This window comes from Oryctolagus cuniculus, chromosome 2 (assembly GCF_051225735.1).
Source record: "Oryctolagus cuniculus isolate XC-2025 breed Fujian yellow rabbit chromosome 2, ASM5122573v1, whole genome shotgun sequence".
Lineage (NCBI taxonomy): Eukaryota > Metazoa > Chordata > Mammalia > Lagomorpha > Leporidae > Oryctolagus > Oryctolagus cuniculus.
The window spans coordinates 51,504,112-51,523,539 of record NC_142868.1 but is presented as its reverse complement, the minus strand read 5'-3'; the positions used below and the strand labels follow the sequence as shown (position 1 = coordinate 51,523,539).

The window sequence follows — 19,428 nt, the reverse complement described above, 5'->3', positions numbered from 1 at the left end:
CATTGCCCGCATTCTGATATTCAGCTCACTGGAGTTCATGTGTGTCATTGCCAGGAACACAAGGGTAATGTGAATGAAAAAAAAACTTCTTGTAACAAGTCAGCAATTAGCTATTAACATTTTTTCCTTACCACTTTTTGAAGGCGGAGGAAGAAAAATCTGCACAACATGGAATGAATTTATTGCAATTTTTTGCAAGTATCGTAAGTTGCTTATTTCAGAGTCAAGTTAACTGTTAACCACAGAAACAATGATAGGTAAAATAAATGGAGAATTTGCCATGGGGCCAGCTGTTAGCACACTATTTCAAGCAACCACAATTCTGTATGGAAGGCACTGTCACAATTCTTTACTGAAGAAGAAATTGAGATGTAGGAGCACTGAGTACCCTACCCAGGGATCACTGAGCTTGGAAGTGGTGAGGATTCTGTCTCTGTTCCATATTTCTTTCTGGAAAAAAATCTTTGTTAAAACAAAACAAGAAGTCATAAATGGATACCTAATAAACATGGTAGACTGAATGGATGTGCTTATTTTTGTTCCTTCCTAAGATCCTGAAAAGATGAAAGTAAAGGATAGAAACCTTTTAAGTTCATTGAAATTAAAAGCTAATGGATCAGGGGTACAGTTGGATCAGAAGAATAATTTCTAATCTTCTATAGCAGAGTGGAGTAACAATGCTGATGACATTTAATAGCCTACTTCAAAAATAGCTGGTAGAAAGGATTGTGGATGTTCCCAACACAAAGAAATGATAAACGTTTGAGTGATGGATATGCCAGTCTCCTTCATTTGATCATTACACACTGTATACATGTATTCAAATGTCACATTGTACCCATTAGTATGTACAATTACTATGTGTCAGTTGAAAACAAAAATATATGTTAAAAATAAAAAGACTGTGAATAGTTAACCTTTGAAAACTAATGGATGAGCTGTCACTGACCTACCAGGAAAGGAGAGCAGAAACCCAAATGCCTAAGAGGGTGAACCAAAAAAGGACCCTATCAGTCCCTGGACCCCTCTGAAGGTGAGGGAGAGGCCTGACTGGCAGAAAGTCTACAGAAGTACAGTCAGTCCCCACCCCCCGCCCATTCCTTGTGGATGGGAGGCTACTGCTGTGGAGACAGCCAGAACAACTGCAGGCCCAGAAACACCTGAGGGGCAAGAGAAGAGGCTGGGAAGCTGGGGTGAGGTCTGAAACGTGTGCATCTCTACATAAATTATGAAAGCCTGTCTCCTTCTCCCCACAGTCAGCAAGGATCTCCCCCGCCCTCCATCCTCCATCAGCCCAAGTAAGGTAGCTGATTGTCTGTCATTTTTCTGAATGTATGTATGTATGTATGCATGTACGTATGTATTTATGAGAGAGAGAGAGAGAATGAGAGAGAGAGAGAGAATGAATCTTCCACCTACTGCTTCACTCCCCAAATACCCACAACAGCTGAGGTTGGTCAGGCTGAAACCAGGAGCCAGGAACTCAATCTAAGTCTCCCTTGTGGATGGTACGGCCCCAACTACTTGGGCCATCACCTGCTACCTCCCAGGATGACCCTCTCAGGAAGCTGTATTTGGGAGCAGAGTCAGGAGTCAAACCCAGGCACTTGATACAGGATGCGGGTGTCCCCAACTGGCGTTTTAACCTCTACAGCAAATGCCCATACCAACTGAATCTCTCTCTCTCTCTCTCTCTCTCTCTATATATATATATATATATATGAATGAATGAATTGATTAAATCAGGAGAAAAGATCTGATTATCCGGGCAATTTTGGGTCCATGCCTAATCCTAGGGTGAAGTTTGTCAGTTGACAAATCTCAACCAAGCTTACTGTTTCCAATCAACTTGTACTTACTTTGTGCCAAAGTTCATGAGACACTTATAAAATCCCTAAGCATGAAATTTGGTCCAAACACACATATAGAATAAAAGGAACTTTAATTAATAGAGACAGTACAGGGAATAGGGAAAAAACAAAACTAACAAAATGACAACAGGCCTCTCTCCCAAAGACTCAATAATTAATGAGATAAAGAACACCATTGCATTCCTGAAATGGAACTTTTGCTGTAAAAAAAACAATAGAGAATGAGAAAAAAATCTTGGGAATTAAAAATACAAGGACAGAAGTAACAAATTCAACATAAAGGTGGAAATCAAGGGTGAAGAGATCTTCAGAAAGCATACAAAACAAAAAAGAAAGAAGTGAAAATATCAATTTTGGAGCTTTAACATCACAATAATACAAATTTCAAAAAAAGACAACAGAAAATTGGAGAGGAAATTAAAATAATAAAATTTTCAGAGCATATACAGTTTCCAGCCTGTCTTCTCTAAAAATATTACATATCATCACAAAATTTCAGAGTACTAAGAGTAAAGAGAAAATTCTACACATCTTTAGAATGAAAAAAATAGGTCATATTTAAAGGATCAGATGGTATTAAGCTTTGCTAGGATAATAGAAGAAACTGGAATCTGAAGCAATTTCTTCAAAATTCTTTGCAAAAACCTATAATTCCAAACCCAGCTAAATTGCCCCTTTAGCGTGAGAACAGAATAAAGACATTTTTTGGCCAAGTAGGGTCTAGAAACTTAATGTGTTCTGTATCCCTTTCTCGGAAGCTACTGGAGGGCATTGTTTCTGATAAATGAAAAAAAATAAAATATAAAATTAAATATATGGTGTTTAGGAATCAGTGGAACCACAATAGGAAAAATGTGAAAAGTACTCCCAGGATGAAAAGAAATCCTAGGGGAAGAGCAGTGCATTAAGTTAATCAAGAATGGAACAGATGGTGGGGGAATTCCAAGAGGGGGTTTCCTGTATTATGAACAGAAAAATGATGTTTAAGAGAATGCCCACTAGCTGCACTGTGATCCCAATAAGATCTGGCAGGGATACAGACAGTTCATTGTTTAGGCAAAAATTCTATGAGAATGGAAAAGTAAAAAGAAACGAATGAATAAACATCATTTATAAAATATTTCAATCATTAATGGGGATCACTTAGATTTATACAAAGTCTCTGAAATAATTTTATGTGACAAATAGTTTCCTATTTTGACATGCTAGTATAAAATATGTTCAACTTATATAAGAAGTGGCTATGAATTTATGCAAGAAAAATGTCAGAGAATGTATTCTTTTTTTTTTTTTTTTGACAGGCAGAGTGGACAGTGAGAGAGAGAGAGACAGAGAGAAAGGTCTTCCTTTGCCATTGGTTCACCCTCCAATGGCCGCCACGGCTGGCACACTGCAGCTGGCACACCGCGCTGATCCGAAGGCAGGAGCCAGGTGCTTATCCTGGTCTCCCATGGAGTGGAGGGCCCAAGCACTTGGGCCATCCTCCACTGCACTCCCTGGCCACAGCAGAGAGCTGGCCTGGAAGAGGGGCAACTGGGACAGAATCCGGTGCCCCGACCAGGACTAGAACCCGGTGTGCCGGTGCCGCAAGGCGAAGGATTAGCCTAGTGAGCCGCGGGGCTGGCTCCAGAGAATGTATTCTTAATTCCAGCACAGGATGGCAATAATTGCTTCTATCAGAAACCTATGACTTGCCTTTGTCAGGGGTGGGGCACCCAGCACAAGTTAGAGATTCTTGGCTTAGGACTATACATGGTGGTTTTTAATTTCTGTAAGTTTCATGAAAATTTTCTGTTTAAGCAAAATACTGAAGTACATGCTAAAGTCAACGAGAACACAGAAATGAACATATTTTGTTCTCTCAGAATAAGAAATGTTAGTACTTAAAAATTTTCATTTGAAAATAGATCACAGGAGAAACCTGTCACTAGGAAGACAAATGACCTTGTTGATCTAGGATTTATATCTGACAGATTGCTCATAACTAAGTGGAATACAGTTAACAGTGCAGTATGGTTATTTTACCCTGTCCTATAATCTGAAATTAGATCTATACCAGACCATGTGGACTGTACACATCCAAACAATTGGAGTTAGTGTTGGAAACTTTCCAGAGTTCAAGTTCTTAAGAAAATGGCTGCTAAACTCAGGCCAATCTCAGACTCAGCCATATAGGATGGCCTCCCAAGATCTCTAGAGGTTGGTTGTCCTCGATCTTTCCTAGGTCCACTCGAATTCACTTTATGTGTTTGGAAGCTGAGCTGAACCAAGGCTAAGGATTGAGTATTTGCCTGCCTGCATTTCATCCACTCCAAGATACTCGCGTATGAGAAGGAGTGGATTAGAAGCCACACCAGGTCCAGAGCAAATGCACAATAATTTTTTACAGGGCCTGCGCCGTGGTTCACTTGGTTAATCCTCTGCCTGTGGCACTGGCATCCCATATGGGTGCCAGGTTCTGGTCCTGGCTGCTCCTCTTCCAGTCCAGCTCTCTGCTGTGGCCCGGGAAAGCAGTGAAGGATGGCTCAGGTGATTGGGCGCCTGTACCCGCGTGGGAGACCAGGAGGAAGCACCTGGCTCCTGGCTTCTGATCGCCAGCCATAGCAGCCATTTGTGGGGTGAACCAAGGGAAGCAAGACCTTTCTCTCTGTCTCTCTCTCTCACTGTCTAACTCTACCTGTTAAATAAGTAAAAATAAATAAAATCTAAAAAATTAAATTAAATTAAAAAATAGTATTTTACAACAGAACACCAGATAAAGTCTAAAACCCCAGAGACAAATTCAGCTGGTGGGCTCCTTTGTTCTACCTAAAAGGACAAAGAATTCAGGCAAGACTTAAAATGGGCATCTTCTTTGTCCAGTTTTACTTCCATTTTTTGCTGGAATACAATTCTAATTTATTTACTACTATCATCCAGAGTGTAAAATAAAACTTAATCTTAGAAAGGCAGTTTTTGGTCTTTCATTGTAGTGTAAAAGAAGCAAATGTAAATCTCTCTAGCCGATATACGGATCAAAATGGGGCCAGTGGTCCTCAGAGAGTGAAGACCTGGAACCATTTGCTTGCTTCTAGAAACCTCCCCCTGCAAATTTTTGGTTAAAATAAAAATTCTTTGTATTTCTCTCCAGTAAGACAGCTGTTTAGTGTAACAAAAATCTTAATAATTACAATAACTAAATATACTTCTGCTTTTCAAAGATAAAATGAGAACAAATATAACTTACAATTCCTGCTGATTTTCTGGAAAACTTCAACACAAATTAACCTCTCCTATATTTGCAAATTGCTTTATGATAGAATAAAGATCAATGTATTTATGTTACAGAGGCTGCCCTTTGAAGAAAGCAAGAATTACGAAGGAAAGGAAGGTAGCAGTCATGAAAACACAGTCATTTGGAGTAAGAATTTACCGCAAAAGCTAAAACTGTATGGAAATCCAAGATACAAGCTCTATTTCAGAAATTACAGAGAACAAAAGACATTTCTTATTTTTCATTGCATTGTACTCAGGCCACCTTTTGTGGGTTTTTTTTTTTCTACAAACATTATTGAGCATAATGATACATCCTTGAAACCAGATGGCATACGAACTATTTCAACAAAGGCAGAAACAAGGGCAAGAAAATATTTGTGGTCTTTCCAGAAATCTTTCACAACCTTCACATTTAATGGCAATTACTAGGAAAGCAGCAAGTTTGCAATTGTGGCTCAGGCATATAATTACCCATATTTGACCTATTTATAAACTTCTCTGAGCTAAAAAGAATACCTGATAGCTGCCCCTACTCTTTCTGATTCTCAACATATAAAGTAAAAATAGCGGGATAGTATTACAGGCATTCAATTGTCTTACTAGCTTTGTATGAGGGAGCCACAGCTGGAGTCCCTCAAGTGCTGCCTACTATGCACATCATACGTCATTACATCTAAATAGCATAACAGACCTGGAGAACATTGTGAAACGGAAAAGGGCACAGAACAAAGATATTTTCAGGACTTCCGAGTTGAGATGGCATAAAGTAGTGGGACTGGAGATAGGAAAATTAAGTAAATGTACATATTTTGAAGGCATTGTCAAAAACCTTCACAGCCCATATACATCCTTCCCACAGCCTTGATAAAGCAGGGTCAGTATTATTCTACCAGGGCACCTCCCATGCATAGGTCAGAAGGCAAGAGCCTCACACAGGAGACTGCACTTATTGGTGGTTTCCCTTTCTTTGGTTTCAGTTACCTGTAGTCAACCATGGCATGATGGAAAATTATAGAAATCAACAATTCATAAGTTCCAAATGACAGGCATTCTGAAAAAGATAGTGAAACCTTGCAATTGCCCATCTGGAACATGAGTCATTCCTTTGTCCAGTGTATTCACCCTGTATGTACTGCCAGCCTGTTGGTCACTTTGCAGCCATCTCGGCAGACTGACTAGATGTTCAAGGAACCCTAAATAAGGGCCTCAAAACACCAGGAGTATTGATGCTGGCAATTCGGATAAACCAAAGAGTAGCCATAAAAAGCCTCTTTCAAGTGAAAAGGTGAAAGTTATTGATTGACTGAGTGAAGAACAATAATTGTATGCTGAGGTTACTGAGATGCGTGGTACGAATGGTTCTCCTACCTGTGAAGTCATTCAGAAGGAAAAGGAAATGCACACTGTTGTGCTGCCACACTTCAAACTAGAACACTTATGGCCACAGTACATAAGGGCTTAGTTAAGAGAAAAAAAAAGAGTTAATGTTGTGTATGCATATAAAAATCATTTATATAGGGTTTAGTAATATCTGCATTTCAGTCACCCACTGACAGTCTTGGGATATAAGCCCTGTGGGTAAGGGGGAACTACTGTTCAAAAGGTCTTCAAAAAGCTTATGGAAAATGTATATTCCAAAAAAACAAACTAGGATGGATACTGTGTGCCTCAGACACGCACATCCCTCATCTGCACGCTTGGTTTGAGTCCCAAGTAGTCTGTGCTTCCAAACCAGATTCCTATTAATGGACCTGGAAGGCAGTAGAGGATGGCACAAATACTTGGGTTCCTGGTTCCTGGCTTCAGCCTGGCCTATCCCCAGCTATTATGTGCATTTAGGGAGTAAGCCAGCAGATGGGAGATGGCTCAACCCATCCATCTATCATTCAGTCAATCTCCTCTTCCTCATTCTGCCTTTCAAATAAATAAATACACCTTTAAAAAAATTTGAAAAACTATGTATGGACTACAAATTTTTCTGCGCCAAAATAAATTTATATTTTAACTCTATTTCCTACAAATTATCTGAGGTACCCTTATATACTCCAACAGCAAAGTCTGGGGTTTTGGTCACAAGTAATTTATATTCTTTTTGAATGATCAAGCTGATAGGTGTGCTAAGATTTATGTGAGGGGTTGGTGTTGTGGCATAGCAGGTAAAGCTGTTGCCTGCAACACCGTAATCCCATATGGGAGCCAGTTCATTTCCTGGCTGCTCCACTTTGATCCAGCTCCGTGCTGATGGCTTGGGCAAAAGCAGCAGAAGACAGTCCAAGTGCTTCGTTCCCTTGTCATCCATGTGGGAGACCATGAAGAAGCTACAGGATCCTGGCTATTGTAGCCATCTGAGGAGGGAACCAGTAAATGGAAGATCTCTCTCTCTCTCCCTCCCTCTTTCCTTCTAACTCTTTCAAATAAATAATCTTTAAAAAAAAATCATGTGATTTATCCAGTCAACTTGTTTCATGAAAATCTATGCATTTTATCAAATTAAAAATATACATTATTAAAATTAAATGAAAAATGTCTAGTTCATTCCTTATCATATATGGAAAGGGTTTAAAAATTAAAACTACATTGACTCCAGTGTTATCCACAAGGTTTATATAATCATAACGTTAGTCAAGTAAGGCAACAGTCATTCTTAAGTCTGCTGAGAAAATGAACCCTCCCTCTGCTTTGAGACATGTAATAGAAACCAACTAAAATAAACCTCCCTGTTACTAATGTCCTCTCCATTAGGTGATGCATTAGTCTGAATGAAAAGCTTACACATTTACAGAAAAAACAAATCAATGGTAAAAAATTGGCAGCCTAATGTTTACCAGTCTGCAGAGACAGAAATAAATTCTCCAGTAGTACAAGTTGAGATAGAAAATGAAATTCAATAAATATGAATTAGAGCATCATTAACTGAGAATAATCATCTTAAAATGTCCACATACTAGAAACAGTCTTATTCAAAAGCCCAGGTCAGGGGTCTTGCATAGAAATTAGTAACCGCAAAATGGCTCATGGTGCTGCGATGTGACGGGGATACAGGGCACTGAAGAAGTGGGAATTACACTGCACATGGCTCCCCTGGCTTTCAGCTACAATCTCCCTCACACTTCCTGAGCTCCCAGCCGCAATCCCCAGGATGATGTCATCAGTCCCTAGCTTTCCCTCCTCAGATGTAAACCACCCCCCCCCCCCCCCGTCCCCAACAGCTCTCTTCTTCCCCTTCTAGTTCTTCCCCCCCGAGGTCCCTTTTCTAATCCCTTCCACTACCTGTGGGATTCCTTAACTGTTTCCAGCCAAATTCTCAGCTTCCTCAAACTTTCCCATTGGCAGCGCTTCGTCTTACTGAACTCTGGCTTTCCCTGACGGTGTAGCTAACCTCATCACGATCTTCCCTGAGCTCTCACTTTCCCAAAGCCACACGCGGAGCAACAGCTCTGCCATCAGCACTCAGAGTCTGCTTCTCTTTTGAAGTCTATGTGCTCCACCTATAATCACCCTCTTCCCCACTTGTCACCAACAACCTTGGTCATTTCCTCACTTTTTCCAATTGCTTCACTATTTAGCATTTGGTTTTCTGCCATCACCTTTGGCCACCATCCATATTCATGTTTCTTGTAATGTCTTGACTTTCTGGATTCTTCACTGCTTTCTATAGTCCTGTGACCTGAACTTCCACTTGAACTATCCACTCCAACAGCTATATCTTACATTCTGTTATCACTTAGAAGGCGTTTTCCTGAAGATTTTGAACTTTCAGAATCCTTTCTTTGGTCAAACTACTGCTCTCTTTCCACACTTCCTTATCTCACACTCCCTTTTGTCATTTTCATTTTGGGTGTAACTTCCATTTTCTTGATCCCTTCCATTTTCATGGGTCCTTTCTATTTTCTCTTAAGCCTTGATCTGGCTTAATCTACTTACTTTTCTAACCCTACACAGTGCTTGGAAGATGATTTCAGTACTTCTCAAGGATCATCAAATTAAATATGAGGGTACTTCAAGAATTTCTGGAAAACGGGTAAGTTGATTTGGGTGCATAGATTTTTAAAAATCTATGTACCGTTTTTTCACAATATGCATGTACATGACCATTCGAAGACCCCTCATGTTACAGTATCCTCAGTGTGCCAGTATGTACTGCGTGCCCTGTGTGAACCTTCTGAATGCTGAGTGCAGCTGAAAAAGTCACAGAGCCATGCTCACTGAGTTTTCCTTCTCAAATTGCAAATGGGTTCTCACTGTTGTTAGGAAATATATTTATGTCTTGATAGCCCTCATTTTTCCTCATAATTCTTCCCGGTATTTTTTCCTCTTTGTAATCCCATGGTTATCATAACTGTGCTTCCTCACTCGGGAGATGCCTTCATTGCACACTTTCCTGACAATACTGTCATGTCACGAGAGCCGGAATCTCAATCTTTCTTTCACCACATCTTCCCTCCTTTACCACTGATGCTCAAAGAGAAATTTTCATCTTACATTCTGTGGAAGGCCTTGTATGGATTATGCATGAAATGGTGGTCTTTAAACTATTTGGCTTCTTTGGGGTTTTAAAATTTTCAATTAGCTTATTCACATCACTTCTATCCCAACATGTATGACTGAAGGAATGGGAGTCATGTGTAGGGTAGGGCTGGCATGGTTACAAGAAAGGGTGTGTGGAGAGGCCAAGTCATCTTGGAATACAGCACATTCTCTAGGATAGGCGCTAACAATCCAGACGGAATCCTGGTTTCCAAGTCATTGCTTTCTGGGAGAAGAGAGGAGTTCCAAGAGGGGAGATGAGAGCGCTTGGAATCAGATTTCTGCTTCCAACTGTACCAGGCAGTGAGCTTGGCTACCTGTTATTTAGCAGGAAGCATCTACAGAGAATAAAATGCACTGAGGTCCAATGGAGGAGCGGGAATGGAAAAGTTGGAAAATGGGTGAGAGTTAATAAGAAAACACAGTCTGCTCAGAATCCCACCAAAGAGCCCCTGGTAACATCTTGATTATTATTTCCTTCTAGTACGCAATACATATTTTAGTTAGTGAATTATTTATAATTTACTTTTCATAAAATTAATAGTAAGCTGCATATATTTTTATCTAATATTTTCAGTTAAAACTACATTTTTAATATTCTGACGTCAAATTCGTAGCTACCTCTGAGCATATGTTTCATATGTGGCTCCTCTTATCTCTGAGCTTAGCTGTCTCCCTCTAAAAATAAAAAGTCCCTGTCCTCTATGGAAACTATTTTTTCAACTCATTTTGTAATTACCAAAGGCACTGTTACACACATTTAGCAAGATGAGGTGGAAATGTTGAGGAAAAACTGCATCATCATATAATATGTCATGTAAAACGTCTATTGTTTGAGATGGGCATAGGGTATTATGGATGGCTGAGCACCACAGAAATGTAGATATGGTGTCTACAAGTATTTCTAAGTATATTCTAGATACCAAACAAGATGCGTAACCATAAAAATAAGGACTCAGCCTTCTTCTGGGACTGAAATGAAACATTACATTCACCAAGACACTAGCATAGCAACGCATTATTATCCTAATGCCTAAGAATTTGACACAGTGTCAGAGTCAACATTCCCATAAAAATCATGAGGAAGAATACATCAAATATGTTATTCCTTAGTTACAAGTTTCATACTTCAGGAAGTTCCTTGATTAGACTTTCCATTTCAGGGAGGGGCTTCTTTTTCAAAGTGATCCAACACCAACACTGTTCATGCAAAGTCATCATCACATTGTGTTCATGAAGAATCCATATCTGCATAGCCAAGCACAGCTGCAAGCCAGCCCAGGTGTGCCCCCCCACCCCACCCCGACCCCCTACAGCTCAGGCCCCCTGTAGAGCAGCCATGGTGTCTCTCACAGTCCTTCTCCACCACACTGTGATCACCAAGTTCCTCCAGCCTGGCCTCTCCCAGACGCATCCCTGCCTGACTCCTGCCTCTGCCCTACAGCCCCACAGGGCAACTCCTGCTCCCACCGACATGAGCCTTTGGAGCCAGATTTGTGTCATGTCTCACATCACAGAAGAACAGGCTTAGAGGGGCTGGATGCTCTGGGGTGGACAGCCAACATCCCACGTGTCATGGTCCCTTCCCTAAGTTCCTTAGTTATCATCTACCGATGTGTCTGCTGATTGCTTGTGTGTGTAATTTTATAATGAATTGAAAAAAACACTTTCTGTCCTGTTTTTTAACCCCTTATTTTGAAGGCCCCTCTAATTCCATAATTTGTATTTTCCCTGTTACTGAATTGCTTTCTATTTAACTATACTTAGCAGATGCTGAACATCATTTAACTAGTAATGGAAGCTGATACATATGGAACTCTGCAGAATTAATAAAACACAAAACAATGGTTTATCTCCCAAACTTTGACAGACAAGGCATATGGGTTACACTGAATCTCATTTAAGAATTGACCATTCTTCTACAAGTTTGTGTAATGTTAAAAGATGTGTAGGATTTTATGCACATGTGTATGTTTATGTTCTAGAGACGTTAGATTACAGATTATTCTTGTTTCTTTCATCTTTGTGTTCTCTGCATCCATCATGACCCAACAGTTTCCAGATGCTCAATTATCAGGGAAGAAACGAAAAATGTACTAGCTCTTAAATATGTTTCTGTACATTTTCCTTATCATTGTTTCATGATTATGTCTCTCTGACACTTTGTAACTTATTCTGTCCCAAATTGTTTTTTACTTTTGCTTTGTCTTTTATGATTTTTGTTTTCCTTTGCTTTAAAAAACAAACAAACAAACAAATCTCTGAGGTAAGGTCAACACAACAACAGAATCTAGGAAACTGCTTGTTTTCTAATGACACCCAGTAACATGATGGGATCTTGAACCCAACCTAGTAGAGGTTAAAGAATGGAAAAATGTTCAGCTTTCTAAGTTATGCTGCCCAAGCCACACATTGGCATTGGCATTGCAGTCCAACATAAACAGGACAGGAAGGGAGTAGCACAGAAGCTCTTAGCCTTTCATCACACGTCTGACATCTGATGGGGGTGTTAACACGTCAAGTACACATACCTTGCAACTGCAGTTTGTACTGTGGCCAACTGACACTGCAAATATGTACTAAACAGTTAAATGTCTCCTTAGCCCTTCCAAATGTCTCATTTTCTCTATGATACTAATTTTGCAAAAGACTTCTGTATTTGAAAAGCAGAGTCACAGAGAGAGAGAGAGAGAGACAGAGAGAGAGAGACAGCTGGGGGTGGGGGGGGGGAGAGAGAGAGATCCTCCATCCTCTGGTTCATTCCCCAAATGGCTGGGTTAGAGCCAGGAGCCATTCATCCTGGCCTCCCACACGGCTAACAGGGGCCCAAGTACTTGGACCATCTTCCACTGCTTTCCCAGAGCATTAGTGACAAACTGGATTGGAAGCAGCGTAGCCCAGACTCAATCTGGCACTCTCACAATGGATGCTGGTGTTGGGAGGGATGGCTTAACTCATTGTGTCACAATGCCAGCCCCTCTATAATGTTTAAAGCAAGATGTTAATCATGTGAGGACATCGGAGAAATGAGGAAGAAGTTGGAAGTGTTCCCAAATTAAGTAACTCAGAATTACACTAGAAAAATTTATCCATCCCTTAGGATTCCTATTCTTTATGTTCATCCAGTTTACAAGATAAATGGTCAGCTGGAAAAGACTGATACAATGGGAAAACTCTAGAATGCATGAGGTTTGAAGACAGAAGCCCTGTGGTCTATCTAGGTAAAAAGTAAAGAACAAACGGGGCAGAGATCTTTGTCTTGCCTCTTTCATTCAAAAATATTTTTGAACATCCATTTGTCTAGTCTTATTATAACAAGGTCCTTCCATTTTAGGGCCTATGGAAAAGCAAAGAGAAAAGAAAGTAAAAGGTCCCACTCTCTGGAAGCTTAGGTCATAATACTGGGGGAAAGCAATACCCAGACCAAAAGCCAGCAAGTAACTATCAGAAATCAGGACATGGATATAGTCATGAAGGAGGGTGACTTATTGGAGGATGGCTAGAGGACTGCTTTAAATTGGGTGGTATGGGTTGGTGGTAACATTAAGTTGAGATTTGAAGAACAAGAAGTCATTAGAATGAGAACATTCCAAGGAGCAGAACAGTCTGAGCCAGGGAACAACTTGTACTTAAATTTGTGTCTAGGAGTGTAGGAGAACCAGTATGTAACTTCCAAATATAGAAAATCGAACATAGTTAAAGCACCAATGAAAACAGTAGCACAGGCTGCTATTTCCCTCTCTTCTCTCTCATTCCTACATATGCAAGACAATGATGCTTCCCTAATTCTAGGGAATTAAGGCTTGTTTTCATGAAGATGTGGCTTTATTTTTTGTCAGCCTACCACTGGACTGGGGTGTCACCCAAATCCCCAGTGTCCTGGTAAGAATAAATTGAGGACATGCCCCTCCCTTGAGACAAGATCCACTGGAACAACTGGTATCTAAGGGTGGACATGAAACAAAGCAGACACAGTAGTAAAATCTGTTCTGGTGGAAATGCTAACTCTATTTGAAATCATTTCATCCTTTTAAAATAGGAAATAATTATTTTTTAGAGAAGGGAAGGAGAAAGTACTAAAATAAGAGTTATTGATCTAGCATGGAAAAACTGTAAAGTCATTTCATTATTATCTTCCCAGTTAAAAAGCATGGACTTCCATGGTAAAGCATATATTTGGCACTGGAGTGACAAATAAGCCTATTTTTATCTGCTGATCTGCCCTGCTCCTGAGTTTAAGGACTTGCCCATCGCTTCATCCTTCAGCAATCTCCCGTGTGGTTTCCCATTTTGCTTCTTCTACAGGTATGTTCTACCTCCTCCCACGAGACAAAGGGAAAATATATTAAAAAGGAAATAATAAAAAGAGCTTGAAAACAGTACATTGTTGTTTATATATTTGATTTAATTAAGGAGGTGAGCTGAGGGGAAAAATAGGAGCATGCTTTTCTAAACACTTTGCAATTCACCTAATAAATTTAGCATTCATCAGTTTTCTTACATGGCTTATTCCTAGGGATTCCATCATATGCATGACTTGGAGGACTGTATGTGTGTGTGTGTGTGTGTGTGTGCATATGTGTTACAGGAGTAAAGAGAATCTGAAATTTCTATACTGACCCCTACATTTGTCTTGAATCTTCAGGCATCATTTGTATGGAAAAGGCAGCAACAGATTTATTTGGTGCACTTATAAGAAGGAAAAGACAACAAATTGTTAAGTTTGGTTTATGTTTATTCTCTTGTTTTCTTCTAATAAAAAAAAGATTTAAGCACCATGTTGTTTCTTTTGTTCTGTTATAGATGGTGCATGTCAGCCACTGAGTCACAGAAATAACAATATTTTTTCTTGGGTAGCAGTTAAGTGGACTTCATGGTTCCCTGACAAGTGGCAAGGCATCCCACAAATCCACAGTGCAGGGCACCTGGAGCTTATCAAATGGCCTACATTTAAGTACACTCAGTTTAAACCTGAGGGACACTGAGGGATACAGAACTTGAGGTTGATCTATCCATGATCCTGGGCCAGGAAACTCGGCCTCATGACAGGCAAGACAGACTCAGCTGGGTATATGGGTTGGTGGCAAGTCTACTGGAAAGGAAAGGATTTTTGTTGAATATGGGTTGGACTCCGAAGAAAGTGTTCATGACATTTCTATCTTTTGCTTTAATCGTGGATATTTTTTTCTCTTTGGATGATTGGTGTTGGAATTGAGACAGAAAAAAATGTAGAATATTTTTTTAAAAAAATGATTTTTCCCCAAGAACTGAAATTTTAAAAAAGCCCATTTCAGATTAATTCATGGTTGGAATAAATGTTTTAATTCCTAATATTTGTCTTATGCCAAATGTTTCCTATTAGTCTGATTACAAATCAGGAAGATGCATGAAATGCCACAGAACCCCAAATATGTCTCTCCTTCTACGAGAGGAAAAAAATCATAGGCTGACAAGTAAAGATTAGAGCAAGGCATAGTTTTCCATTGCCAATCTTAGAGGCTAATAAAATGCCATTTTCCCCCTATTGTATGAAAAGAAATAAAGACATGTATAATGATTTTACTTGGCAGCTACCTGTAGTCATTAATTATCAATAATTTAGATGCCATTCTAAATTATTTACAGATGCCACTCAATAACATTTCTCGATCAATGGATAGAACTTTCGAAACAACCAACAAATCAACAGCATTGGTTACATCAAGTGGGTGGGTTGGAAGAGGGGAAGCAAAGAGTACAGACTCTTTCTTTGATGGTATCTGCATTGTTTGAATTGTCCCATTTATTTTGTAATGAAAATGAAGTCCAATGAAGTGTGGTATGTTATAAAAATTAAAAATTAACATATCATCCCATATAATTTTCTACCAAGTTAAATGGCAGGTAAGTGTACAATATTAAAATCATGAAGTAATGCTCTAAGAATATATTTAAACACATGAAGATTTGAGAAAAAATACAGTAGTAAATGCTCGTACAAGGAAAGGCTATTTCTAAGCTAACAGATTCAGTGTTCAGCTGTTTTGCCTTTCCCTAAATTTCTTCATGATAGGGGAGAACCCCTTCCTTCGAACTTCAAACACTGCCATTCATTTTTCCTACCTCTTATCTTGTATTGAGAATCTGAGTCACAAGAAAACCATGAGGTCACTCTTCAAACCTGTGCTTAAGCTATGCACCTCTTCACCACCACCAAGTTGTTTTGTCTGCCTGTGTAGACACGCTTCCCCACCCCCACCAGACACAGCAACATCACTGTAAAGCAGAGCTCAAAGCTGGAGAGCTGTTGAAACTCCGGAGATAAGAAGGGCTGTAAATGCCTGTTAACAGCTCCTCATGTTTACTCTCCTGTGATTTATACTCAATTTATGATGGCCATTATAGTAGATACACTTCACTTAATCAAGAGGAAAGTCAAGTCCTGGCCATTAAACCCATTGCCTCCCTTGCTTTCCCAGGAGAGCGGATTCCTTGTTTCATTAAAAGGATTGCAAATACATATTCAAAATGCAAACATGAAAGAAGTCAGCAGCAGCAATTAATTTTATGGGCTGGTTGCTACCAGAGTATAAATCTCTTTTAAGGCCACCATTTTTTTTTTAAACGCATTTTACCTGTTCAATCGATGGAGCTGGAGCACGGGTATTGAGTGTTCACCAGACCTTGCACACTACTCTAGAAACTAGTAGCCCCACTGACTCAATCAAAAGCCAGAGACAAAATGAGACAGTAATAGATTTTTGAAATGGCAACAACAAGACTGTTCAGAAGTCTGTTTCTATAAGACTGTATATTGTTTTGTGAAGGTATTCTTTTGGATGGTTTTAATTTGCTTATTCTAATAATGTTCATGCCATTCCCTTAGTAAACAAGAGTGACGTACACATGGAAGAATTTATTCTAATAAAATATCTTATATAATCTCACATTACTAACAAGCGAGCTGTTCATAAACTGAAGACAGCAGGCTGTTCAGGATGAGGGCAGCAAAGAATAAATGACTTCTATCCTAAAGAAACCCTTCCTGCCCCAAATAAAAGACACCAGATATCAAATAAAAGACACCAGAAATAGATGGGGCTTCCCTAGATTCCAGAAAATTCATTCTCATGGAAACATGACCTGGTAGAAGCTCTATACATTTTATATGACTCTTATGTTTCCACTGACTTGCGTCAGGTCAGTAGTTCAAGGTCTGTTATGCTAGAACCTTTTGGGTTAATTTATTTCTGCCTCTCTGTGACACTGTAATGGCTCCATTCATAACAGAACTCTGCTGCGTGGTGCCAAGGGAAACAGCTCAGGCAAGGTTTATCATCCTAGGAAAATAATGGAAATCAAGTATGAAGGTGGTACTCAGGGAAATATGCCATTCCATGGAATTCCAAAGCCAAGTGGGTTGTGCCACGAAGGGCCCTCTTCTCACCCTCTTGGCCAGCATCAGCACTGCATTTCTATCCTCAGCTTCTAGACTTGCCCTGCTTATCCCTGAGTGAGTGTGCAGACCTCCCCACTGACGGTTACCCTGAAAACAGTTGGAAATGTTTTACAATCAAAGCAGGCAGCCCCCTTTTCCGTCCCCTCTGGGGAGTGGCTACCTCTGGCTATCATGTTCGAAGGTCACACCGCTCACAGCTATTTTCATAGCCATAACCAGTTACAGTTTTCAGCGAACAACAGATTTAACCAAACTTTCTACTCATCTTCTGCATGTTGGGGTGTCTTTTCTATTTTTGAAGGACCCAAGAGACCACAGGTTTGCACGAGTCAGGGACAATCTGTCTGCAGAAGAGGTGACATGCCCCATCCCTGAGTCCAGGCAAATCATTTTTTCTAACCAGAGAGGAAATCCAGCAGGGGTATGGAAAGTGCTAGAAAACCATGCAGAAGTACTCACAGTTTGGGCTTGGCAAGCAGAGGTGGTGGCTCCTTAGTGGGTGAACGCAGGACAGCTGGCGTTGGAAGAGATTTATGACTGTTAGCTGTGCCATTCATCAGTCCGTTTACTCCATGGCCGGGATGGACACCGTTAGTTTCCCTCTCCGCAGAACTGAATTGCATTTGAAGGGCTGCCATGCTAAGTCCCAAGTCTGGGCTGTTCACCTGCTGGATCTCAGATGGTTTCTTCGAAGCCAACTCAAAGGAATTTGTCTCCAACAGTGGAGGGGGAGGTGGAAAGTGTTGGAAATGGTCGTTGTTGGATTCACCCGTTGAGTCATAGCTACAGTTTTCAGAGTTGGCTAAAGAAGGGGAAGGGGAGGGAAAAACAATGAGATGCTCCTGCTAGTTCAACCGGTGATTCTTGCACTTTCATTCATCTCTGGACAAACCCTCCTGCACTGCTGCACTGCTCCGTTGTTAGAGGTGAGGTGGCTGTGCTGTCCTCATTTGGAGCAGCGCACTGGCAGCTGGAGAACCTGGCTCTTCCAAGTTTGTTCTGAGTGACAGCTACCTGTTCCATTGCCTAACTGAGCTCCCATGTGGAAAAATCACCTACCAAGCCATTAACACATTCCAGATAGGAGCTAAAGCTAGGACTTGGAAAAACAAAATCACAACACAATCACTCTGAGTTAGAACCTTGTCCTTTCACATTTCAGCCCCACAGGTCTGACTGAAGACCCTATCTGTCTCTACTAACACTGGCTTAAGCTGCAAAACTTTTATGTGAATATTCTTTCTATTTTAAAGCCAAAAAAGGCCACCAATCTCTGAGTCCAAGTGAAATGTCTCATAATGTCCTGGAATGTTTTCCCATGTCAGATGATGGTCCCAACTATAGCTCAGTTTAAGACTTTATTGTTGTTGTTTTTGGTTTGTTTGGGTGGGATGGAGGGATGGATGGATGGCGAGCCTCTGGCAGCCAGAGTGGGCTGGGAGTACCGTGTAACAGACACACACACACTCATGTTGATGGTGAGAAGTGGGGACCGCACATGGTGCAAGCTACCCTCTAGAGGAGTGAGCCAGGTGGGGCCAAGGTTGAGGGGAGTGGGGGCACCCCCTACAGTGCCCCAGGCCTTGGATGCAGGCAGATGAGCCCCGCCCCACAATGTAAGAGATTTTTATTTGTAACCCTCAATGGACTGAAAGCATCTTGAGATTATATCTTTTTGGGAATCTTCACCTTTCCCAGCAGCCAAGAGAGCTCCCGGTCTGCACTCAAAAATGTGCACTGACGTAAATGGAACACTCAAAAATACTTGCTGATTACGTTTGGCCATCACACATGGACCCCAGATGAAGATGGGGACTATTACACACCAATTTTTGCCACTCAGACGTAAGGAGGCTAGGATTTGGGCCACATTGTTGGTGCACTGCACTACTGCTACAGCCATTCAGTGGGACAGTCCCCCAGTCAACTCAACATACTTGGATCCTTCCTGCTCTGTAATGCCAGTGATGACCATGGGGTTCCCTTTTCACACTTTAAGTTCTCATTTATATCAGCCACTTCCCCACAAAGATGGACCTTAATCTTTCTTTTTAATTAAGACGCAAGCATCTACAGTGGCCACGCTAACATCCCTAAGCAGTTTTAGTTGTGCCTCTGCTGCCACCTAGCACCAACTTCTTGATCTAAGGAATCTAAGTGCAATTCAATTGTTCTCTCCAAATCTATCTCTTGCAGCCAACAATCTATTTGTCGACTCCCCACTATGTATCTAACCACGTGCCAGGCTTGGCTGAAGAGATATTTTTAAAATGTCGGTAAGATGATTATTAGAGTTGAGGCCATTAAAGTAAGCTAAAGTAAACCCACTGGTAATAG

The 19,428-nt window shown here is 40.6% G+C and overlaps 1 protein-coding gene across 6 annotated transcripts in view; it reads right to left on the bottom strand.

The window, feature by feature from the left end:
• Positions 1-19,428, bottom strand: part of PALLD (palladin, cytoskeletal associated protein) — a 458,616-nt gene that overhangs the window by 194,465 nt on the left and 244,723 nt on the right. For all 6 annotated transcript variants that reach the window (XM_008249670.5, XM_008249661.5, XM_002709467.6 and 3 more), the window contains one exon: positions 17,551-17,893. In XM_008249670.5, coding sequence (XP_008247892.4) covers positions 17,551-17,893 — 343 coding nt within the window. The remainder of the gene's footprint in view (positions 1-17,550; positions 17,894-19,428) is intronic.